Raw genomic sequence first — 25,458 nt, 5'->3', positions numbered from 1 at the left:
TATTAGAGGTTCAGCAACAGGAAGGATACAGCCTCTCCCTTCCTAAAAGCCTGTAGTCATAACACAACAACTCTTAACGTCTTTTAAGTCTTATGTTGGGAAGATTAGTAAAAGATCTGAATCCTCCGAGGTGTGTGCAGTGGCAGGTCACACTTCAAACTAGTAAAGCGGCAATATTTCTGTAAGGTATTCCTCCCTATGTCCCTCATATATTAACAGTATTTTATATTAACGATGGATGAAATTACTGTATAATGTGAAAGGTGTCGCTTGGAGTGATGAACACAAATGCAATTTCATATTCCCTCTCTGCAATGTTTTAGCATCTTTCAGCTCATTGTTTTGGTTTCCTGGCTGCATTCTTCTTGATTCACTCCCACCACTTTTAATCAGCGTTGTTTCCATCAGCAGCAGACCTCAGCTGTTATCAGACAAAAGCTAAAGAAAACATACTATACCTACGTAACGGCTGACACACAGCTGGTGAACATAGTAGGGCATTTAGCAGCTAAAGAGACATATTTTTCTCTGGAGACTCAACTGACAAGAATTTAGAAAATTCATATCATTAGTAATGTGATGTGGGATCACAGATGAGCAGCAAATTTTCAGTGATGTATTTCTCAATTTCTGTCTCTTTCTTTAGATCTCTCCATCACTGAAGTTGCCATCTTCTCTGCCCCCTCTTCCGCTGTACGACCAACCTCCCATCAGCCCTTTCACCAGCCCCGAGACCTCCACCCCACCTCCTCTCCCACGCTCACCTTCCACTGCACTTAATGGGGAGCACAAACCTCCACTGCCTGCCTCATCACACAAGGGCCCACTGTCCACTCACAGTAAGATACGCAAACGCAAACTAACTGAAATAGTTGAGAAAGGTCATTGTGACTTTTTATTAAAAATCTTTCTCTTTCTTTGTAGATCAGAGCTCTGGCAGGAGTCCAGTGTCTCCAGGATTTCCTCAGACTCAGCCGCCACGATTCACCCCTGAAGGAGGCCCAGGCAAACTACGACCTGTTAGTATCAAAGTTATTTCAATAAGTGTGCTTTGTATGGAAGATGGCATACTTGTTTGTTTTCTGCAAAGAACATTCTGGTTATTGCATGTAATATATTAATGTATGTCAGTGTAACAAACTGAGTTGTTTCAATAAGTGTCAACCGTATTAAGTGGATTACAGAAGAACTGTATATGTAACACTAAAAACAATTAGCAGATGAATCAGTAAGTCAATCAACAGAAACAGAAAAATCAGCAACTATTTTGATAATTGATTAATTGTTTATGGCTTAAGTTAACCGTTCCAGCCTCACTGTGTGTGTGCCTTGGCACTGGACTGGTGGTCAGACAAAAAGAGCAATTTGAAGATTTCACCTTGGGCTTTAAAAACTTGCAAAGGGCCTTTGTCTCTAAATTTTGTAGACCAAACACACAGACAAACCACTTACTGACAGATTAATCCATCATAAAACTAATTGTTAGTTGCAGCCTTTTATTGTGTTTTACACACATTTTATACAAATTGATTGGTATATCTCGGTGTCACTGTCTCTATGTTGTTCATTTTTATCTTATTCTTTTGTGTTTATTTAAAACCAGGCTCTAAAAGTAGAGAATGAAAAATCCTTACTTTTTGGAGATATAAAAGGTTTATGCCGTACAGCAGGAAATAAACATTATGCTGTTAGTCAAATTAAGAAAGATAGGACATCTCTGTTATGTTGACAGTATTTTTCCTCACGTTGTTTTTTTCTTACACTCACACTTAATTTGTTTTATGTCACTGCTGCAGGTGCGAGCTGCCCCTCCTCCACCTAAACAGCACTCCCGGAGACAGCAGGAGAAGAGCGACAAGACGGAGGAGGTGGAGATCACACTGGTGTGACAGGCAGACAAGTTGGCAGGCTTGGTTGGTTTTAGACACTCAAAAAAATTAAAACAGATGACAGACAGACTTATCCTACAGCCTGAAGAACTGAACTGCTCTGAACTGAAATGAGCTGAGATAAAAAAGATGTGAAGTAAACCGAACTGAACCATGTCGACCCCTCCGGCCGTTCCGCATCTTCTCTCCTCCTCAAGTGGAGGAGGAGAGAAGAGAGAGGAGATAAAGGCAGAGTATCCAATTAATTAATCTCCGTAGTAGCTTCCTAATGAAGTGCAGCAGTGGCTGCCTCCGTATCCCTCTCCGCCCTCCCTTGTCCTTCCAGTCTTGCCTTAAAACTTCACCTCATCAGACAGCAAACCAGAGCACAGTAAAAGGAGCAGGAAGAGGAGGGAGAATGTTTGGAGAGGGGGGAGTAAGAAGTAAATGATGGGTTTGGCAAGTTTTCTTTTGTCTTATTAAGCTTACTTTAAGATATTCAGTTTATTTCTCTGTGCAGTTTATTTTTTATTTATATATTTGAACTTGTTTTAATCACTCACATGCTAACAAATAATCATAAAGCATGAGAAAAACTTTGGAGCCCTGACACTGACAAAGTATAGTAAAGGGAAATCAGACAAATCAAAAATATCATGAAAATACATAAATATTACTGTTACTTAAATAGTAAATGTAAATAAATATAAAGCTTTATACTTTATGTAACTGTCAATAAGTAAGGAGATTGATTTTCTTCCCCTTTACTGCCTATTAGTAGATTCAATAAATGAAAACAAATTATTTTGCTCATATTACTATCATACATATCACTTATCTTTCATAAGCCCATTTTCTTTTTATATGTATTTCTTTTTTGTTTTGGTCTTGGCACACATTTAATCATTTGTCTATTATCACCACACACATTTCCCTTTCCTCACCACATTCCCAACTGTCCTTAACATATAATAATTAGGAAAATTACCAATATTTGGAGAAAGGAGATATGATTGTTGCAAACACTGGAATCTAAACGCACTGAGTGACCTTTTCTGCTAGGTACCGAGCTGAAGCTAACTGTCTTAATTAAACTATACCAGTCAGTGTATGTTATGTTTATTATCCATGTGCTGTACTTTATACTGCTGTAGCATCACTGTAGAAACTCTTGTATCAGTCACTAAAGCATTGTAGTCAACAAGCTAACGCTGGCAAAGCTAGCAACAAATTAGAACTTTTGAGTTCAGTTTTACATTTTGAGAAAAGAGAGATTTAATTACATACATCTACAAAATGTTGAGGATGACACAATGAAGTCCAAGACTTAGTTCCATTATCTTCGATAAAGAAGTCAGTGAACTTCCAAGTAGCACTGTAGCACAGCAAGTAGTTTGTTGGCTAAAAAGCTTTAGCTACAGCAGCATGCAGTACAATAATTTGATGGTTAACATCAGGTGCACAAGCTGTGAAGACAGTTAGCTCTAGCTAGCTAGCTAGCTGAAAGGACTGATGCTCAGTTTGTTTGGCTCACCCGTATTGTCAGTTAAGCTAGCTAGCCACACAGTCTAGCCAAGTCAGCTTCAGATGGTGGCTAACATTAATAGAGAAGGTTGATGCTCACTGTGCATAGTTGCTAATGTTTTCAGTTTAGCACATTGTTTCCAGTGCTCCACATATTTAACAAATTTCCAAATGATTATACATGCATGGTTAAAATAGGGAATAATTACATGATTAAATACACCAAACAACGGGAAAATGGGTTTGAAAATAAAATAGGCCATAAAAGTTACATAGAAAAGTGAGTGAAATTAAGTTTTCTACTATTGTATCCACTGATTGGTAGTAAAGAAAAAGAAAAAGAACTTTTAAATATGTTATATTTTTAACTTATTTACTAAATTTTGTGTTTCAGTGTTGGGGCTCCATAAAAAGTAAGCTTGATGAAAGGGAATGAGTCAAAACTTGCCAAGTTTGTCATGTTTTGGAGTGCAGTGGGGGTTGAAGTAAATGGACAGAGAAACTGGGTGTTGTGTGTGGACACAGCGTCCCCCTCCCCAGCCCTTCCCTTGCCATATATAGTCCTTATCATCATACGTATTCAATGTGTATTAGTACAGTACATTACTGTTGTCATAGGAATGTTATGCACAGCGTTTCATATAGACTAACTCAGCTGAATGGATGACCATGTCTGATATGTAGTGGAAGTTTTATCCTCATCTTATACTGAAAGGGCATTGTAAATACAATATGAAGAAGAGATGAAAGGAGAGAGGGGAGGAGACGATGAAAGAAAAAGAGAGAAAATGGAGGCTGGATCCTCCCTTCTGCTCTTATCTCCACTTCTCTCCCCACCCTTCCTTTATTTCTCTCCCTCTTTTCTCTAATGTCTGTTCTGTCCATTGGCAGTCAGTGTGAATCAGTAGCTTTCATATACACACATACAGTTACATAATATTACACACACATTGCTATATCTGCTCTCATTCTGTGACCCGCTCTGTGTTTGTATCACTGATTGGTTCAGGAGGAGGATGATGGTGCTTTCAAAGGCACTGCAATTGTTGGTATTCACCATGTGGTGACAGAGAAAAGTTTTATTTGAGATGATATAGACACTGAAAAATATTTGGGGTCAGGAGATTTTATTAATCACAGAAAGAACAGTATGACTTTTATCCCTACAGATCATATCTCCTATCACACTGATTTTATTCACCTATAACATATATCTTTGTTTAACTGACACGCATTACATTCGCAGGTATTATTTCTCTCTGTTGCTTTTGCAAAGCATCTCCATCACATTACAATGGGATTCTGGCTTTTTAATGCAGCAGAGAAAACATCCATAAAAACAAATGAACCTTTAATATTTCCAGTTTGACATCATCCTCATCTTTTCCCACTGTCTTACATTTCAACTTCGATTAACCATGGTAGAAACAGAAAACAAAAGAGATGTATAAAATAAATACATCATTCTGAATGGAAAGAACAGAACTTGCAAGCAACATTCAAAGTACAATTTCGTTCTTTTTTTTTTTTTTACTCAAAGTAAAAAAATCTTCCCCCTAACACACCCCTCAAACCTTTAAAACTCCTTGCCTAAAGGGCAGCGTAGCACTTTTATTTATTTGTACCTTCCCTGGAAAGTAGCAGTACCTGCACGTAGCAGCGGGACATGTAGAAATGACTCTGTTGAATCACTGTAGTTACAAATACAGAAGTCAGAGTCATTCTTTTCATTAATGCTGTGGTGGATCCTCATTGTTTCAGTGTGACTGATACTTTTATTTTCACTTCTCCACTCTTCTAAAGAGATGGAGAGATAATTGTGGACAATGTAATTTGGTGTTTTCCTTAACTTATAAACAACAAATGAAAAAAATTACAGTAAGGGATCCTTTGAATGAAAACATGGAGAAAATGTGTGTGTATTTTTTTTCTTTTCTTTCTTTTTTTTGGTCTTGGGATAGGCCTAGCTGTTTGCGCGTGTGATTGTTTATCGGAGAGAGGAGGAATTTTGATTAGGTCTGTGTTCGACTCTGAAGATGTGCCCCAGTTCCTTCCTACATATTTATTTTAACTAGGCTTTGATTTTGTTGATCATTCACACCACAAATTAAATTATACTCAGAGATGTCAGTATGGACACTAAATTATCTTGATACTGTGTGTGATGTTGATGAACACTACTTTCTCACGGTGCACACAGATAAGAAATTTATGAAAGGAGCCTTTCATAGATGGAGACAATTAGAACAGTACTTGTTCTCCGTTGGTGGGAATGCTTCAGAAACATACTGGAAAACAAAAAAAAAAGTATTAAATCTGTGTTGCTCTCTACTTACTAATGACATTTATCAGTCCTGCTCCAAAGTAGCAGTACATTAACTGTAAAGTATATTAATTTCCTGTGTATTAACTGCAAAAATAGTATGGATTGGTATAAAATACATACTATGTAGTATTAATATGAAGTATGAAGTATGGAGTTGGGACACAGCTTGAGGCTTGGGCTCAAATTGATTGGTCTCTATACTGGAGGTTAATTATGTCAGACTGAAAAAAGTGATGCGAGAAATTGTGAAAATACTGAAAACATCCTTGATTTTTTTGCATCATTTTTTAGAAACAAAACATTTTGTGTAGCATCCACACCTAACAAAGGTTAAGCATGCTGGACTTAGTTAAAGTTTCAGATCCAAACCTCTGCTCTTCTGCTGTTGTAGGAACTAACATTGACTTGTAACAGAGTGGTCAAGACGACTTGAACAACAGCCTCTCCTTGATCTCTCTGAGATCTTATTTATACTGGTTTTCAAACTTGTTTTGAAGTTTATGGTTTACAGCAGCATCCCACAGAACATCCCACCATAAATGCTCCATTAGTCAATCCATCAAAATGTAGGACTTTTTGTTGCTAGCTGACACTTCGAACATGATTATTTTCCCTTGTTAACAGCCCATCTGGTCTGCTACAGTGTTTAATTTTTTGGTTTGAGCCTGTTTTTGTTTTTTAATGTATCATATAATTCTATATTTTTCATCCTTGGATTTGGAGCAGCTGCACCGCTGCTGCTGTTATTAATGATGTGGTGGAACAACTGGCCTTCTCTCTCTTCACAGACTGTTGCCATGGTGACAATAATGAGAACAGGTGCAAAAGTCTTTCTGCATATTATTATTGGCTGTACAAAAAACAAAGTTTGTATTTATTGTGTACAAATGTTAATTAATAAAAAAAATATGGAAAAATTGTTTGTGTGTCTCTTTCAACATGGGTCCTCTTGTAAGTAGTTAGGAGGATATTTGTGTTTGTATGCACCTGTCTGACAAATTTGAGTATTATGGCCACAGTTGAGAATTTGTGTAACTAACGTGTGTGTGTGTGTGTGTGTGTGTGTGTGTGTGTGTGTGTGTGTGTGTGTGTATAGACTTTACAGTCCCTAGAAGTGGGTGTGATCATGATAACACACTATAAACAGCTGAAGCCAGGATTTCCTGAGTTTAGCAGGAGGGAAAAGAGAATCAACAATGCAGAGGAGAAGCAGCAACTGTGAACTTTTTATTTGGGTCCATGAAAGACTCCATACTGACTTTCTTTTGCTGACTTTTGTTAACAATATATCTTGATTTGTCATGTGCTCCAGAGGGAAACAAATGGACTGGTCTCCGTCTGATTCCTCCTACAGCTCGTCCTGTGTGAAACTCTATCTGTGCTCTAACCCAGAGGGTATGTAGATGTAGACATTTTTGTGCTTTAGTCATGTTTCTTGAGTTGTTTTGTGATGTATCGTGTTTGTTTTTACACTTTGTACAGACAGCGTTGTCGAGCGCAGAGCTCTGAGAGAGAGTGTTTTCCCCAAACTTCGAGAGCACTGCAGAAACACACTGGGAGTGGACGTCAGGGTGAGTATACGATCCACTTCTCTCTGTTGTGTTTTGTTGCCGTGTTGCAGCAGGGGAGGTACTTTCTTTCTTTTTTTTTTTTTTTTTTTAAAGTTTCATATCCTCTCTCTCTTTTTATCACAATAAACAAACAGGCTGAAGCAGTATGCTGACACTATTGATGCTACATTAAAAAACCAATATAGTAGTGTCATAAACACTCACAGTATTTATGGCTTTTAGAGCTAGGAGGAGCAGCTATGGCCCACTGGAGGAAACATTGCAACTTACTTTATTTCAAATCTGTAGCAAAAGTTTGATCTTGAATTAAGTTATAAAGATGAAGTTGTTTCAGCTGCGGTGATGCGTTCCTGGTCGTGCCATCATTTTTCCAACCTGAAGATCTACTGAAATGTGCATGTTTTCTGTCTGGATCAAAAGTAGATGTTCTCAACTTTTAACTTTTGATTAACAGTTACTTTCTGATTATAGTCTACATGAATTATTCAGTTGCTGTATTTATAAAATGTCAAATATAATGGCAGTTTCAGATGAGGTGAAGATCATGAATTGAAGTTACTGTTTTCTCTGAGCAACAGTCAAAATCAAATCAAACTATTTGCCAACGAATTAATTTTCTGTCAGTTGACAAGAAGAATAACTGACTGATTCATGGACACCTTGTTCATCCATGGAAGAGGATCACCAAGACTCAAGCAAAACAGTGCACACTGCCAACAGCATAGTACAAAAGAAATAATATTTGGTAGCTTCCAGGTGAGTGTGTGTGTGTGTGTGTGTACACCTAACACTACTCCCTGAGGCCATCGCTGTAAAAGTGCAGTCAATTTTACTTAACTTTGCCTGATTAAATTTGACAAAAAAAAGAGAAAGCAAAAAAAATGAGCAGCTGTAATGCGACTCTGCATAGTGCGTTAGTTTGTGTTCATGCATCTGTGTGTGTATCAGATCACCTCAGGGCAGTTCAACCAGCTCACTGTGTTGTCTTTATTCAGCAGTGTATGTAATTAGAAAGATGGAACAATATGATATGTTATTTAGCCACTACAGGGCCAATTGTTATTACACCTCGCTGTGTGCTTTTCATAAACTGAATTATCAGTCATCTCCCCTCTAGATGATTTTAACTATTGTGTGTCTGTGTGTCTCTGTGTCCCTGTGTCTCTGTGTCTCTGTGTCTGTGTGTCTGCAGGTGATAGACCCATTTGAGTCCAGTGATCCCAGTCGTTGGCCAGATGAATACACCAGACAGCAGCTGATTAAAGAATGCAGAGAGAGCTCAGCTGGACCATTTTTACTGGTAAATAAATCACCAGAAATGATGTAATCATGTAGTGTACAGCAGAACAGAAAATCCCAGGGTCCATGTGCAGTTTGATTGATACCTACAGTGCCAGCAGTAGCAGCCCTGGAGGACTATCTGTACTGCCTTAAAGCTGCATATTCACTATTAGCTGTCATCAGATCAGTCCCTGTTGAATCTTGAGGTTTCTAATAGTATGAGAGCAGCTTTTCAGGCTTTTGGGGGTGTGTGAGAGAGGTTGAACAGATTGTCTTATAACTGGAAAGTCACAGGTTTCGATCACCGCATCAACAATTTAGCTATCTGAGTCTGTGTTATTTACCAAAATAATAAAGACTTTTTTGACCAGAGTGAAACTCCAAATTCCTAAGTCACAGGATACATCTGTCAACATCTGTTAAAAAAAACATCAACAGCACCTATCTGACACAGTTTCAACACATATCAATGATCATAAGATTCACAGAATTGGATTGGATGACACTGTATAGAATCACAGGCGCATAATAACACCCCTGTCTTTTCCAGCTGCTGCACAGAACACAATGAAGAAAACTAAGTGCTCTCAAGCTTAATGAATCAATGAACAACAATACAAATATGTACTAATCTGCACTTATCAATGCATTACATGCTGATGTTCCCTCTGTGACCACATGGCGGTGCTGCAGGCACTGGTAGGACATCAGTATGGCACAGCCGGTCTGCCCACCCAGGTGGAGGTGTCTGAGTTCCAGCTGCTGCTGCAGGAGGGCCAGCAGGCAGGCGTCGGCACCCTGGAGCTGGAGAGAGTTTACCAGAGGGACGAGAACACCATCCCTCCCTCCTACTGCCTCAGACCTCCACACAGAGACACTTGCTGTGCTCAGGTAAGGAGCACCTCAGCTTTACTCTTTTACCCACTGAAGTGAATTTCATCTTGATGTATATTTATGAATTATAATTGAACTTCTCTCATAAAGCAAACAATTACATTTAGTAGCTGTGAATTAAGTGTGAGTAAAAATGAATTTAATTATCTGTGGCAGATTTGTTTATGAATGGCAGAGGCTCAATTAAATTTCCTTGAAAAATTAAGTCCTCTAAAATAATTTGTTTCCTTATAAAACCATGCAAAACATTTAGAAATATCAGTTAATAATCAGAAGAGTTAATAATCCTGATTGTTTGTATTCTGTATATCAGATAACTCTATATTTCTCGAACAGTATGAATATATTTTTAGTGATAATGTGATCATATTTTAGATATAGTTTACCTGGATAATTAATATATGTTTCTTTTCTAAAACTTTGTCTCCACAGCCATTAGATTGTGGTGCTGCTGTCTAAATCTAAATCAAAATCTGTTTTTTGTTGAGCAGACAGAGGTTAATGAGGAAGAGGAGAGCAAGATGAAGGCTAAAGATGAAGATCTGAGGAAGGTGTTTCAGACCACTGTGAGTCTGTGTGTCCACAACGGTCTTATGACCCCAGAGAGAGCCCACAGCTACTACCGATCAGGTGGAATATACACTGTATTTGTGTGTGTGTGGGGGGGGTTTGCTCAATGCTGAAGTGTAACTTAACGTGTGCGTTTCCTCTCCTGTCCAGCCCTCGATGCAGATCTACGATTCGCTCTGGACAGCCGTCCTAATGATGACATCATCAGACGCTGCCTGGTCTACGTCCACAAGGTCATCAATCCAGAAGGAGAGAGAGAGAAAAGACAGATGAACTTACAGCAGCAGACGCAGTCAGAGGTAAAAGTCATCCATCACTTTCTCATGAGCATTTATTTATTTGTTGCTGTATCCTGCACCACAGATTGAGTGTCATAACACACCTCACTTTCACTCAGTCTCCATTTATGAGGCACATATAGTCTAATATGAGTGAGTCATAAAAATCCATTATCATGTTGACACAAGTATGAATGAATCAAAAAATTTTGATCCACTAATGCAACCACCATTAATGTTTTTCGTTGTTTGTTTTGAAAGGAGAAAAAAAGTGTTTAGTTACAGCTGAACACGTGGTTACTTTTGCCCATCAGAAACCCAAACTTTATCTTTTTATGTTTCTTAGAGAAGAAGCAAGTGGGGCTTATTAGAGAAAATGCAAAAATGTCCTAATTATTTATTGAAATTAAGTGGTTGATATGAAGTCTTAGTTAACTTGCACTCACCTGCAACTGTCAATCACAGGAGCTTCCTTGTCTTTTTGTTGATGATCACAATAACATTGAATGAAAACTATACCTATAAACTATATGGTTTGTCGAGGCAGGCAGTTGAAATATGTGGTCATGTTTTATATTGCCACAGCTCTAGTTTGCATGATTCATACAGCTAAGGTGTTCAGTTTCTTGAAATAATATATTCCTAAACCTGATGAAGCTTGTGTAATGCTGTAATTAAAGATCAGGGTGTCTGAATTTGACAAAATCAAGGTGAATACTATATATTAAATAAGAGTAATAAAGTTTATTTACCGTATATGGCACATAATCTATTGTCATCATTTATTATGAAACCTATTAACTTCATGTTTCGGAAATTGTTTTAAAAATATTTGTTTTTGTTGTATAATAGAAGTGGCTAAATATGAAATGCAATCTTTAATTAATTAAGATTGAGAATGTATCAAAAGTGAATTTTTTTTTTTAAGGCTGCCACCTCTGACCTAAAGACAGCACTTACTGACGGACAGTTATTCTCAGAGCTTTGTGACAACTTCCTCCCTGGTCTGATCACTTCCCGTCGGCTTCTAGTCTACACCTCCACCACAGAGTGTGATCATCGCCATGGTTACACAACAGCCAGGAGGAGAAGCTATGCCATGTCTCTGTGCCAGCAGGTGTACTCTGACCTCGTGGGGTTGATTGACAGCTGGAACATGTTAGATGTCAGAGAGGGGTTTCAGCTTGGTGATGCTTTGGCCCGAGAGCAGGCTGAGCAGGAGGAGCTGTGTTACACCCTGTCCCGTCTCTATGGCATCATTCGGCCCGAAGAGGAAGAGGTGAGGATAAAGTGTTTTTTCTGGATGGTTTCTAAAGACAAAAAAACAGCATAAAATATTTTGATTTTTAACTGGCTTTGGTCTAGATAGTGTAGGATGAGGATGTGCTGGCAGTTGGTGGTTTCAGGCCTTTACCACAGCCAAGGGCAGTCCAGCTGTAACTGGGAAAGCTTATCAACAAAGAGGTTAAAATGAGGTTACATGAGAGCACACATATGATGGATTACATTTTCCTATTACAATAAGAAGACAAGTTAAAAATACAATCACTCTAAAAAATCTTCCACTACACTGACATTGTTATTTGCATCATAGCATCACTGAAGTATACTTTCGTTGGTTGTAGATAAGAGCCTATGTAGAACAGAGTGACCAACACTGCCCCCTAGTGGTGACAGGAGGGCCGTGCACAGGGAAGACAGTTCTGCTGGCGCACTGTGCTCAACAGGTAAGTGAACTGTAGTGACATGTTTAACTCAGTTCCATTAAATTGACATGTCCTTCTCTCTTTGTTTTTATACAACATTTAAATATAAGTTGTATTCATATTAGATATGAGTCCCTCCAGAGTCTCCATCAGTCTCCTGTCTCTCTGTCTCTCTCCACAGATGAAGTCGTGGCTACCAGACACTGATCCTGTGGTGATCCCTTATATTTGCAACCAGCAGGTGCTTTCCCCAAAGCAACTGTTGTCCAGCCTGTGTTATCAAATAGCCAGGAGATATCACAGCGACTCCTCCCCTAAGCAGGGTCCCATCTTCTACCTTGGCAAGGACCCGGATGATCTTAGCTGCATCACTCACCCCAGAGACTACAAATCCAACTGTAGCCCAGTATCTGCTCTGGATTCTCACCATGAACCCACCACCAGAGAGAAAGTCTCTGACTCTAACCTAAACCTTTCTACCATACAATGCCCAGATCCTAGAGGACCTCATTCTGACATCATAAAACCTGACATTAGTCTGTCTGAGCTTAAAGAATGTCTTTCCTCCCTCCTCTCCCTTCTGCCTTCTCCCAAACAGCCTCTAGTTTTAATCCTTGACGGCCTCGACCAAATCGAAAACAACTTTATTTGCCCTCAAATCATTGAGAGCCTCCCCTCCCCCCTTCCTCTTGGTGCCAAACTAATCCTCACAGTCTCCTCCAGCGGAGCACACATCCTGCAGGCCATCAAACTACAATACCCACAATGCAGTCCGCCTCGCTGTGTACCAAAGGGCAGTGAGAAGGAGTCAGGATATGTTTGTGTACAGTTGGGATTGGCGGACAGGAAAGAGTGTGTGAAGATGTTGGCGTCGCTGCTGATCAGTTCAGGAAGGAGGGTGACATCAGGACAACAGGCTCTGGTGAACCAGGCGCTGACTTCCTGTTGTCTGACTCTCTATGCTCAGCTATTGCATGTGCATACCTCGCTCTGGTACTCTGGTACGACTGATACATTAAACAAAAATACAGTTTCAGCAGAGTGCTTAAATTCCGTATTTTTCTTATTGTCTGAGAGTATCACCAGACTTCAACTTTCAAAACCCTCTCCCCTTCTCTTTTCGCATTATCAGATTCAGATGTGACTGAGTCATCTCTCCCCGATGGCGTCCATGCATCCATATCTGCTCTCCTGAATCACCTCGAACAGAAACATGGCTCCTCTATCGTGGCTCGTGCCGTCTCCTACCTCACCCTCTCCAGGACTGGGCTCACTGAGGTTGAGCTCAACGATCTCCTGTCCAGCGATGATGAGGTGCTCTCTGAGTATATTCAGAAGAATGAGAGCCCCTCCTCCACTATGAGGGTGCCACAAATTGACGTGGAGAGACTTCTGTTGGATTTGAGGAGGTTTCTCATCAGGAGGACATTTGTAAGGTCACGTGTTTTGTTCTGGGTCAGCAGGCATTTCAAGCTTGTGGTAGCTAAGAGGTATTTAGGCACTAATGAGGCGAGGAGGGAGATTCATTCGGAGATGGCGGATTATTTCAGTGGCCAGTGGGCTTGTGGGAATGCTAAACCACTTCTTGTTAACCAGGAACCAGGTCTAAACAAAGACACTGTCCAAGCGAAAATATACATAGACAGGCAGCCATCCAACCAGCCATTTGTCTTCACTTCTTTGTCCAAAGATGCTGGTCAGGTGAATTTGAGGAAAGTCGTAGAATTGCCGTATCACTTGCAACAAAGTGGCAGGTGGGAGGAGTTGGAGCACGGGTTGTTAATGTCATTGGGGTTTCACCAGGCTATGGTTCGAGCTGGACTTCTAGGAGATCTGGTTACCATGTTGGAGGGTGACCAAGGGTCATCACAGTTTCAATTTTTAAGAGAAAGACAACTCCTAGCAAGCTCATTGAAGTCTTCTGCTTGCTTACTGCAGCACACACCTCTGCAGCTGCCCAAGGTGATGGAATCAAGCCTCCTCCCTTATCTTGAGGTCTTTCCTGTGCTCGAAGGTTATGTCAGAGAGATCAGACAGGAGAGGAGGAAAAGAGGAAGTGGATTAGGAGTCGCTCTTTGTCCTGCTCCTTCCTCTGTTCCCCCCATTCAGTGTTTAAAGTGCGATGCCAAGACCAAGGACGTCTCTGTGCTAGAAGCAGCAGGCACAGACTGTGGGATTGTTGCACTGATCATGGACGATGGCTCTGTTTGGATTTGGAAGGGTTCTGGATGTGATGTAGTTAAAGTGTCACTGACCTGTGAGCAGAAGGAGCTGAAGTTTGCAGGAGTGAAGAGTAGCGCTCGATTCATGCTCCTTTCCACGCAGTGCAACAAGCTTTTCTTATGGGATGTGACAGGCCTAGAGATGTTACTAGAGCTTAAAGACCCTATGAAAACAGAGTTTGAACAAAAGTCAAGCCAAAAAACACTAAATGAAATTATGGGGTTTGTTGGACGTCAGAAAAAGCTGTTTATGTGGTGGAAAGATGAGAGTTTTGTGAGTGTGTTTAACATCTCCAGTGAGACCTTCACTCATTTCCAGTGTCAGAGCTCTGTGACCTGTTTGGTTTGCTCGTCTAATGGATTTTACATGTACTGTGGGCAGGAGAAAGGTACAGTGTCCATATTTGACACAGACTCCAGCAGACTGCTTGGCAGCTGCACAAACTCAAACCACAATGCAGTTACATCGATAATCCTCTGTGAAGATAAGAGAGAAATGGCATGTGTTGACAGGACCGGGAATGTAACTGTATGGGATGTTGCAATCAAAACACAACCACCCAGACTTGTAAAGGAAAGATTTACTGGGGGTAAAACTGATAACATCCTCAATACAGATTACTCAAAAGAAACTGAAATGTTATTGGTGTGTCAGTCTCGTCAGGTTATGCTGTGGGATACATGTGAGTGGGAGATCTGGGACCAGTTCTTGGCTCCTAAAGGGAGGGCCTTCAGCCAGGCTGTGCTCTCCCAGGATGGCCACCTTTTCCTGGCTTTGCTAGACACATGTGCACTTGTCTTGGCGTGGAGGGTCAGCACAGGGGAGTGCGTCCTCTCCTTAGAAGCAAACAAGCAGCCTCATACACTCCTCAAAATGGCCTCAGATGTCATTTGTGTTGCTCGTGACGGCTGCCTGACAGTGTGGGACTCTGAGATGATAGGTGCTGCAGGTACAGCTCCGAAAACAGGGTGTGGAGTAAAGGATGTGGTGGTCGAACAAACAGGGAAGTGGTTCTACACCTCAGACGGGTCAGAGAAGGTGTGGAGATGGAGTTTGGAGACAGGCTTTCCACATGCTAACTTCCTACATGATGGTCCTGTGGAAAAACTGTGCCTTTCTCCAGATAACATCCATCTTGTGACACTCTCAGCAGAGGAAGTTTACGTTTGGCAGATGGAAACAGGTCAGAACATCTTGCGTATCAGTGGCACCAGAGCTACAGATATTCTTATCACCCCTAATAGTAACTTTGGGGTGAGTATATCCAAGCGAGGGTTGTCTCAGGTGTGGAAGCTGGGAAATGGGAGTATTGTGTGCAGCATACACCTGTACCTATCCAATGCCAAGGTGTCTCCTGAGAGCACCTTCCTAATTGGCTGTCACCATGGTGACCTGATAGCTGCCAGTCTGTGGTCAGGCTCCATCAGCAAGCGTTTCTCCTGTGTGGAAAGCTCTGAGCATGTTGTTGCTTTCCACACTCTGTCAGAGCACCCAGACTTTGTGGTGGTGATGGTAGCCTCAGGGGCAGTCTACACCTGGAAGGTAGCAGAGGAGACTGTGTGCAGGCACTTTCAGCTGCCGTATACGTTCCAATGTCAGCCGCAAGACTTCCAAATGTCCTCAAATGGGAACTACGCACTGCTGTCCACTGATAATGACACCATCAACCTCTTGGACCTGTCTCATGTCAGGCTGTGCTCATTCAAAGCCGATGGTCCTGTCATTAAAGCATGCTTGGACAAAACTGGATGTTTTGCTGCCTACATCAGCCTGGAGAAAACCTGTGCCTGTGACCCACTTGCGAGGCCCGTCCTCACAGTCGGTCGACTAATGGATGGGGAAAGAGTAGGGAGTGTGCGTCTGTCTAAGAATCCATTGACTCTGGTTGTGTGTAAGCAGCAGTGTGTGTTTGTGGGTTTTGAGGACGGGTCCGTCGGTGTGTATTCTGTTTCAGATGTCATGCTCAACAGGAAGGAGTTGGTCAGGTGCAGAAAAAATTTGATTGATGAGTTGAAGCAATGCCCCTTAGACAGAGCTCCATTCAGCTGGTTACCCCTAGCAACCCCCAATATTACATGGCGTTAAGTGTATTATATACTGTTCAACAGGGATTGTGTTTTTAAAATGTATAGCTAAAGATGATACATTTGACAGAACAATGTGAAAAGCAACAGATGTGATAGACATTAGAAATAGTTTTATATATGTATACTGTATATACAAGTGTCATTTATTTCTTACACTTGTGGGGCACACCTCTTTTTATTACTGCATCATTTGTTTTAGTTTCATTTGGTCTGAAATTGTTTTGATGACACACCCCTGCAGAAACACTTACCTTAGTTTCATTTCTGTGAAACCAAACCCAATATCTGATCTATTCCTACCACATCTACAGTTTAAGGCAGAGAGGATATTGGCATATGTATCTGGAATAAGAGAATTTGTTATAAATGCCTGATTTGTGTCTGTATTAAAAAGCAATGTCAATCTTGCATGTGTACGTCACATTTTGTATTTGTAAGATTTACTGTACTCTTGCCTGTACTCTCTTAAAAAAAAAAACAAAGTCCCGGGCTTTTACCGATAAAAAAGTTTGTTCATTTGAGTCAGTTCACTCTAAACACAAGAAACTCGCATCTATTCTTATTGCAGATACTGTATTTACGACATTTAGAGTGAGTGAGTAACAAACTGATTGATATCAAGTTATGTAACACAAACATTTGCTCCGTTTAGCTCTCATGCTGCCTTCACGTCTCCTGGTAAGCTCGTAAATTCTACTTCTATCCATTCCCACTGTTGGTTGTACTTGCTTGGTTTTACTCAAAAGTAAATGACAAACTGTAACCAACAAACTTAAAAATTGTGTTCGACATATTAACTCTTCCAAAAGCACTATATAGTACGATACAGTCAAATAATGAGTGGTTCAACTCAATATTGTGAAACCTCCGATAGCACTTGAAGGCAGCATCAGCTGAGTTAAATTGCCACAACAGAGGCTGTAATGTACACTGATCATTTTGGTCCAGGTGAAGACATGGTGCAGCTGCACTGTTGGGGAGACAGCTCCAGTGGACAGTTCGGTCCAGAGACAGCCCTCAGTCCGGTGTCCTGGACTGTCTCCGGGGTTATAACCAGTATCTTCTGCGGGGACCAGCACACTTTATTCCTCACCAGGGATGGAGGCGTTTTCTCATGTGGAAAAAACTCGCAGGGACAACTTGGACGAAAGAAATGTAAAGATGGAAGGACACCTGGTAAGTAATGATGGTGTTTATATTTCAGAGGCAGCGGAATAATGGGCATAAGAAAATATTCATGTGGTGTGATACTTAGTAGGATTATAGTCTTTCTGTCAGTGAAAGTAACATATAGGTCCTAACATTGAAAGCGGACATAGGTTTTATTTAACATTACGTGTTTTTTTTGTTTGTTTTTTTGTTTACTGTTTAATGATCGTTTAGCGACTGTGTAATGTAACTGCGGGATTATCTGGTTCTTTGTTTCTTATTCATCACTCTGTCAAGACAGTTTTATTTTAAGAAAAATACATGTATCGTCTATGGATGACAGCCAAGTGTCCATGGCACAGACACATAGACTTCTTCTGAGTTTATGGCGTCCATCGAGTGACTGCCACAGACGTAACGCAGGCTAATTAAATGAGCTATGTTTCAGTTTCGTTTCCCTCTGTCATAACAGGACACGAAAGTTAACTGGGAGCTGAACTTCATTTTGCGTTGAGTTCAAGTGGTGGTGGGGAAGTTGGACTTTTAGCTCAGTGTTGCGTTCACGCTTTGGATATGATGCTTCGTTTTGATGTTTAGTCTGATGAACTGCAAAATATGAATAACTGGTGAATACAGTAAATACATTTAAAGCAATAATGGTTACATAAGCATTTAGACACTTAAATACAAGTTAATTAGTTTATTATCAGCAAAACAAAGTTAAACTTTCAAAATTATAGTACTTAATATGCAGAATGGCCTATTTAAGCATTATATTATTATATTTAGTACATTGTATTATTGGATTGTTATTTTTGATGTTTTAATTAGCAAGCAGCATTTTGTTGCAGGTCGAACTGAAGCTACTTTCAACTATTTTATGTACTGGTGCTGGATAGTTTAATTAACAACAATGCATCATTTGACATCTTAAAATGAAATTAACTAGAAGCCATAGCTATCAAATTAATTGATTGAAGCAGAAATATAAAGTAACATAAAATGAAAATAAAATGTACAGTACCCCACCACTGTAAATAAGAAGTAAACACTGTCAACAGGCTTTTATTTGCAAGACATAAATAGTTTCTCTTCATTATAGCTTAGAAGACAACAGTTTAGGCAGGTTAGTAGAGTATTGGATTTAAATTGTTATATTTATGTGTAGTTTGTGTATTTGTGTGTGAATCTCAATCTGTCATCCTGTGTAAGGTCGTGTGGAGGGGCTGGGTGATGTGGTGACGATGGCATGTGGTCAGGACCACTGTCTGGCTGTGTGTGCATCTGGAAAGGTGTTCTCCTGGGGGGCCGCAGAGGATGGACAACTGGGGATAAATCCATCGCGCAACAATTTCAGACCAAGGCAAGATCTTAGTCTCTGGAATACATGAATATGCATAGTTACCACTGAAAGTTAGTGGACGGCGGGTTTAAGGTTACGTTTTTTTTTTTTAACTGTCAAATCAACTTGCAGTCAGGTGCCCATACCATTGCCAGTACCAGTGATTCAAGTTGCCTGTGGAAACTCCCACTCTCTGGCACTGACTAAAGGTAAGACACTGAACAAACTGATGACATCATTGTGTCTTTGGGCCAACTCCAGTTTCACAGCTTGTAAAGTTTATTCATATCTAATGTAATAATGATTTATGTTTATTTTCGTATGTCACTGTGTCAAATCTAGTTTTGAGTTCCCTGCAGACGTCATAAAGTACAAGTTAATATTTTACCACGACAGCTTCAATAAATCAAGGCTGTAATATTCCAGTCAACAGTCAACTTTTTAACCCTGAGATTGCTGACCCACTGGGCACATTCAAGTCAGCAGTGTGGGAGCATTTTCTGCGTGGTTTTACCACTGCTGGGGACGCTAAAGTTTGATAAAACAATCATTTCTTCACTCTTTCACACTTTGCAGGTGGAGACGTCTTCTCATGGGGTTTGAACAGTCATGGTCAGCTGGGTCTAGGGAAGAATGTGTCACTGCAGCACACACCTGTCCTGGTATGTGCTCTGTCCGGTGTAGCAGTGACCCAGATTGCAGCCGGAGCGACCCATACTCTTTTCCTCACACTCCCAGGCCTGGTGTACTGCTGTGGGGCCAATAAATCTGGCCAGCTGGGACTCAACAGGGTGGATGAGAAGGGTACTACTAATTTACCTTAACTCAGTCACACACTCACCTGTTCACATTTAGCAGATTGTCCATAAAGGTGGAGCCTATGGGTCACTCAACTTTTTTTTTTCCTTGTGTTTTTGAGGCTTGTTAATCAACATGTAAAACAGCTAGGCTAAATAAACATAATTATTATAATACAAATAATAATTATGTCAAACAAAACTCACACCAATTCATTCATTCATTTATTATATTCAAGTCAAAAAAGCAACAAAAAAAAAAAGATTTCTAAGATTTTTAAGTTCACATTCTATTGAGATAGCAAAAAATTGATATTTCTGTTTATTGTGCAATGAACAAAATATGATTTTACTCCTGGAAATCCTGGAAGTTTCGTCAGTTATTTATTTTTCAGGAAAAAAAAGATTCTTAGCTGTGAGACTCAAATTTAATGGTAACACATCAGAGGAAAAAACAGGGTCCTTATTATGCATTTTATTTGATCAAGTGTCAAAAATTCAAGTTATAATAAGTATTTTATTTAGCATAGCTATTTTACATGTTATTATCAATTTGAAATAAGCATTTCTTTCCATCGCTAACAGGCAGGTTTAACATCTGTATGGTACCTGCCCTCAGTCCTCTGGGTGTCTCCTTCATAAGCTGTGGACAGGCGCACACTGCTGTGTTAGCGAAGGTACAAACTTTATTAATTATCACATTGTAAAGAAAATTAGTCTGATGCATTTCCTCTTGTGATGTTACGTGATGCTGTGATTTCCAGGATGGTAAGGTTTTCACGTTTGGAGAGGGAAGCTGCGGTCAGCTCGGTCACAACTCCGCTGCTAATGAAGTGAGACCCAGACTGGTCGACGGTCTGGACGGACCCGCCTCCCAGGTTGCATGTGGCCGGTAAAAATTAGGAGTTTGCTTATCTGCACATTGAAACTACATTTTATTTAAGATAGGCATTTTGGCACAATTATAAGATCATGTTTATAGTCAATTGGAGAAGCTCTAATTAAAGAAAGTATTAGTAGATCTAGTCAGTTATCATTACTTCGTAGGCTATATTATATCAGGATTCTTAGCAAAGTCCTAATTGTTTCCCAGATGTCACACTCTGGTTTTGGGCTCCTCTGGCCAGCTATGGGCTTTTGGCAATGGGGTCAAAGGTCAAATTGGGACTGGACGAGCTGAGGACAGTCTGAGTCCCACTCTGGTTCAACTTCCATGGACCGTTGACGATGCAGCCGCCATTCCCAGTGGTATGTACTGTATGTATGGGCAGTGTGGTATTTCATAGATTTTAAAGAGCCATATCAGTGGATCTGCCTCCTCCTCCTCCTCCTCCTCCCCTGTTGTGGCAACACGGCAGTGAAAGACAATTCAATTCAACTCAAACTGCAGAGTTCAACAGTCACGACAGCTGGTAGTAAATGATTTACATAAATAAATACAGAAGGATCTTGATTTGAAAAGCACGTTGGTTTATATCAGGTACTGATAGACTAGCATATGTATCTCTAAATTAGTTTTTAATGGTTTTTATTTGTTTAAGCAGACTTGAAAATATCAGCTGGGTGGAATACAAACTTCATTTTCTCCTCACCTGCACAGGTAATGTGTGACTTGTTGTTCTTACTGATTTTCTTTTACATTAAGCATGTGTAAACTGATATTCTCCTGTTTTTTTGTCCCTGTACATCAAAAGTTGTAACAATACATTTTCAGTTTAAAAGTCTATTTTGTCATCTTTGTTAAGCTCACTGCCTGAAATGTTATGTCTGGTTTGTTTCTTTTAAGAATGTGGATCGAGGACGGATAACTGGGCGGCTCGATGAGACAAAACTGCAAAGTTGGCTGTCAATGACACATGGCAATGCAGAGGCGAGGAGGTAATTTTTGTAATTATGTATTTTCACATATGAAATATTAATCTTATATTCAGCAACTGTAGTTTTTGGGCTCTCCCAATGCTTTTCTCTCTTTGTGCAACAGAGAAATATCCATGATGTTTTTCACGAGTTCAAGTCTTGTTGCGAGTTTCACAAAAGCCAAGTAAGTCCTTTCTGTGTTGGCTGCTGTTTTCTGTCATGTTTTAGTAGTAAAATCAGTTATTATGTTCAGGGGAGGAAAGTAGGTTTTACAATTAAAAGACTGGTGTTTTCACTTTGCTTTTGTTATTAGTGGGTCTTCGTTGGAAGCAGGTGCCCTTACTGTGGACCTCGAGGCTGCTAGCCAAGCTTTTGACCAGCTGCTGGCGGTGCCATGGATCAAACAATCAGTTAAGAAATCCTTGAAATAATTAAAACATTCAGGCCATTTTCTTTGTCTTCTGCTTGAGACATAAATTGACTGAATGAGTCCCCCTGTTACATGCAGTCATTTCCTACCAGGCTCTTTTGGGTATGGACATTTAGCAAAGAAGTCAATGATTTATTCATTTACAAACAAATGCACACTGTGTTAACATTGCCATTTTATCTCATATATATATATATATTTCACACAGGTAAACCTAAAACTCCTGACTGACTTGCTTGTTGAATCGATGACTGCCCTAAAATCGCCGGAGATCCTGCTGATTCTGCTGACATGCCCCCTTTTTCAAGAAGACTATAATGTCATGAATGGGGCGTTGGGTCTGGCGGTCATTCTTGGAAATCTGAATGAGAAGGCTCTGGAATCACTAAGTAAACAACTAACAAACTAGCAAACTTTATTTTTTTTGTCCAAAATAAAACTTAAAAAAAAAAAAAAGATTTTCACTTTATTTAAATGATAAGCATGTTTTTTTTGTTCTTCAGGAGGCTGGTGGTCTTCCCTGACACCCTCCATATTGATGAAGCACATCATGGTCTTCAAAAAGGCCCTGGCCTTCATGCTAAGAAATGGCCTCTTGGTAACTCACAACCCAGGAGTCAAATACCTGATGGAAGCCCTCAAACTACTTTACAAAGTAAGTGTTATGTTTTTATTTCCATCTGTGGCTTTAGTGTCAGATCTATTATACTTTTTGAATCTTAAAGATGAAATGAAATCATTTATCCCGATTAAGTTCATGAACACAAAATGTGACTCCTGATGTATTGTCTATCTGGTTGAGAAAAAAAAAAACAAAAACAGCAGATATTTAGACCGGAAGTTTGCATTGTAACTTCTCGCCGCATTTTGATTCTCCACGGTCATCTTTGAGGAGATATATATTCAGTGGCTGAGACTAAAAATAGTAATTACCAATTATTCAATCTTTATTAATTGATTTATAAGTTTATAAAATTTGACAGTGATGTCTTAAAATTGCATGTCTGACCATCATTGTCCATTGATGGCATGGCAAAGGAGCACTACATAGGGAGAAATGTATACTAAATAAAAAAAAGTCTTTATCTCTATATACATTATTAAATTAAAAATATGATTTCTGTTAATATATTTATTTGTTTTCAGGCAAATAAAGCTGGAAAGTCCTACAAAGTCCCACTGAGCACATTTTACGTGGAAGAGATCAGTGGTAATGTGCTGCCAATCCAGGACGTCACTCTTTGGTGGGAATTTTCTAAAGTGGAGGTAAAATCATTTGTGGTACAGGATATATGATATTGCAGTGTTTCAGAAGAACAACCTGTCCATTTGTCCTGAATGGCTTTTAATTTTATGCTGGACTGCTTATTACTGAACTAATTTCTTAATAAATGATCAATTATTTTCTTAAAGGATGATGAAAACACACCCGCCATCTTCTGCCGCTACCCATTCCTGTTCACTCTAGTTCACAAGGTGGCGGTCTTTAACATCTATGCATCAATAATGAAGGTACAGTATATATTAAAACACTGGATAATTTTACTGATATTAACAATACTCTGTACCCGTGCATTCATTTTAAAGATGTCATGTACTGTGAAATTCTATTAAAACTGCTTTCCATCTGTTTGGAGAATTCTTTATAAAGAGGGGTTTTGTAATTACAGAAAACACACCAGTTCATCCATAACCTCGCTCTGTTGTGGCCTGATAAAGCGTTGGTAGACACCCAGAACTCTGCCCCCGCCCCAGTCTTCCAGCTAACCCTGAGACGAGCTCACCTCGTCGAGGACACCTTCAGACAGCTTGGTGCAGCTGACCACAGCGCCTTCCAAAAGGAGCTTTTGGTAAACATGCTGTCAAAACGTTGCCAGCCTTAATGTTCTGAAACTAAATTTGGTGGCTTTTGTTCCAGGGTAATTAAGAAAGTGCTCCAGTGGACTCACAAGAGACAACAGTCGTGATAGTAGAGGCCGAGATATTCAGAGTTTTTGTCCCTAGTATAGGTAGAATTTCAACAACACTGGATTTCCCATAATGCAACATAATAGTATAATATATTTTCCATAGCCTGATGAGTACATTTAACTTTATGTGTAAAATTGGCAGAGTGCTCCTAAATTTTTTTATTTTTTATTTTTATTTTTGTGAAGCTTTATGCAAAATGTCAATTACAATAAATTTTAAGGTGCAACTAAACATTAAAAATAAAGATAACTACTGGGAAACATGTCAGTACTGATTTGAAAACATTTTTATTGGACATACATACATGTATATCAAAGAAAAATAATAACAGTTCGAGAAATAGATAAGATAAAATAAGATGTACCTTTATTGATCTTTACTGACAAAAATGGCAGCACTAGGGGAAAAATGTAACTAGAAAAATCTAAAAAAGACAAGATAAATTAGAAATACTATATGCAATAACAATGTACAATGCAATGTAGGCTGTTCTGTACATGAATAAATAAAAATGAATGTTAAATTTTATTGACTAAAGGGTTAATAATAGTAACTAGAAGATTGTGTGAAGGTGAGCTGCCAGAATTAGTATTTATAAATTTGGAAGTGCGTGCTTAAGTCCCTTCACAAAACCATTTTCCTACAAACACAATGGATGTCTGGGAAATCGTTGCTGGATATTTATCATTAGAGCTGATTAGTGAATCAGTTTGTGTTGAGTGCTGTGTTTTAAAAAAATATATTATTCTATCCTCTCCAGGTGAAGTTTGTAGATGAGACAAGGGTGATGAATGTCAATAAAAGGGACTTCTTCCTCCATGTGTTTGATGAGCTCACGACTCCCGAGTCTGAAATGTTCATGTTCAACGAGAGCAAGACTGTGGCCTGGTTCCCTCCCAGGGTAAGACCAGTTCACTGAAGAGAAAATCACTTGTTAAGATTTTGCACAAAGACAGTCCAAAGGGTAATTGTAACCTTGAACCTTTACCTCTTTGTACACCTTGAGTCATTTTTTATCATTGTCTTATGTAAACTTGGACGCTTATTGAATGTTACTAAATCGTGATTGATTTTTTCATCAACCAAACAGTCAAAAGTGGAGGAGAACCATTACTTCCTGTTCGGCGTTCTGTGTGGCCTGGCTCTTTACAACCACAACATTGTCCACCTGCCCTTCCCACTGGTTCTCTTCAAGAAGCTGGTCAGGGTCAAACCCTCAATGGATGACATGAAGGAGTATGACCCTGTAATAGCAGAGTAAGATGCTTTTAAAAATCCAAAACTGAATGGTGTTCTTTACAAAGCAGGAAAAATTTAAAAAGAAATTATTTAACATTAAATTTACAATTTATTCTTTTATTTAATCAGATATTTTATTCCATGCAAAACTCCAAATAATGATTAAAACAAGTAAACTGTATTAATGAATTAATCTTCTCTGATGTTTACTTTGTCTTCAGGTCTTGGCGTTGCATGTTGGAGGATTACACTCCTGATCAAGTCAAAGAACTGGAGATTTCTTTCAGTGTAGGTTCACTAAATCACAGTTAAACTGACTGCCAATGTTATTTCATGCTTTGACTG

At 39.5% G+C, this 25,458-nt stretch overlaps 3 protein-coding genes across 4 annotated transcripts in view; all 3 read left to right on the top strand.

Annotated features, from left to right (window-relative positions):
- The window catches only part of fchsd2 (FCH and double SH3 domains 2), a 66,940-nt gene extending 60,302 nt beyond the window's left edge, over positions 1 to 6,638 (top strand). For both annotated transcript variants that reach the window (XM_023398733.2, XM_087171802.1), the window contains 3 exons: positions 647 to 839; positions 925 to 1,019; positions 1,797 to 6,638. In XM_023398733.2, the coding sequence (XP_023254501.1) occupies positions 647 to 839; positions 925 to 1,019; positions 1,797 to 1,889 (381 nt within the window). In that variant the 3' untranslated portion in view covers positions 1,890 to 6,638. The remainder of the gene's footprint in view (positions 1 to 646; positions 840 to 924; positions 1,020 to 1,796) is intronic.
- Positions 6,639 to 6,903: 265 nt separating this feature from the next.
- LOC111648974 (NACHT and WD repeat domain-containing protein 2) lies at positions 6,904 to 16,736 on the top strand. Its single transcript, XM_023398724.2, has 10 exons — positions 6,904 to 7,113; positions 7,201 to 7,289; positions 8,482 to 8,589; positions 9,264 to 9,461; positions 9,956 to 10,094; positions 10,185 to 10,333; positions 11,241 to 11,591; positions 11,938 to 12,039; positions 12,200 to 13,019; positions 13,151 to 16,736. The coding sequence occupies exons 1-10, from the start codon at positions 7,020 to 7,022 to the stop codon at positions 16,324 to 16,326; spliced, it is 5,226 nt and encodes a 1,741-aa protein (XP_023254492.1). The 5' UTR covers positions 6,904 to 7,019; the 3' UTR covers positions 16,327 to 16,736.
- Positions 16,737 to 17,246: 510 nt separating this feature from the next.
- Positions 17,247 to 25,401, top strand: LOC111648980 (putative E3 ubiquitin-protein ligase HERC4; the record flags this gene model as incomplete). Its single annotated transcript, XM_023398734.2, has 19 exons — positions 17,247 to 17,504; positions 18,690 to 18,840; positions 18,952 to 19,028; positions 19,396 to 19,623; positions 20,202 to 20,293; positions 20,381 to 20,508; positions 20,710 to 20,864; positions 21,161 to 21,216; positions 21,403 to 21,494; positions 21,598 to 21,657; positions 21,787 to 21,883; positions 22,112 to 22,292; positions 22,407 to 22,558; positions 23,050 to 23,169; positions 23,317 to 23,415; positions 23,574 to 23,753; positions 24,635 to 24,775; positions 24,965 to 25,131; positions 25,335 to 25,401. Coding segments are annotated over exons 1-19 (2,496 nt in total), but the record flags the coding sequence as incomplete, so codon positions are not given.
- Between the last annotated feature and the right edge of the window lie 57 nt (positions 25,402 to 25,458).

The sequence above is a fragment of the Seriola lalandi genome, unplaced genomic scaffold (assembly GCF_002814215.2).
Source record: "Seriola lalandi dorsalis isolate HSWRI2012SDOR001 ecotype SW California unplaced genomic scaffold, Sedor1 jcf7180002049771, whole genome shotgun sequence".
Classification (NCBI taxonomy): Eukaryota; Metazoa; Chordata; class Actinopteri; order Carangiformes; family Carangidae; genus Seriola; species Seriola lalandi.
The sequence above is the reverse complement of the archived record's forward strand: the minus strand, read 5'-3'. Positions and strand labels throughout refer to the sequence as shown.

Bases quoted from the DNA above. Each gene is read 5' to 3' on its own strand.
- LOC111648974 (XM_023398724.2), top strand. From the start codon at position 7,020: ATGTGCTCCAGAGGGAAACAAATGGACTGGTCTCCGTCTGATTCCTCC. The intron at 8,590-9,263 runs GTAAATAAATCA...GCGGTGCTGCAG, and splicing joins CAGCTGGACCATTTTTACTG to GCACTGGTAGGACATCAGTA. The intron at 12,040-12,199 runs GTAAGTGAACTG...CTCTCTCCACAG, and splicing joins TGGCGCACTGTGCTCAACAG to ATGAAGTCGTGGCTACCAGA.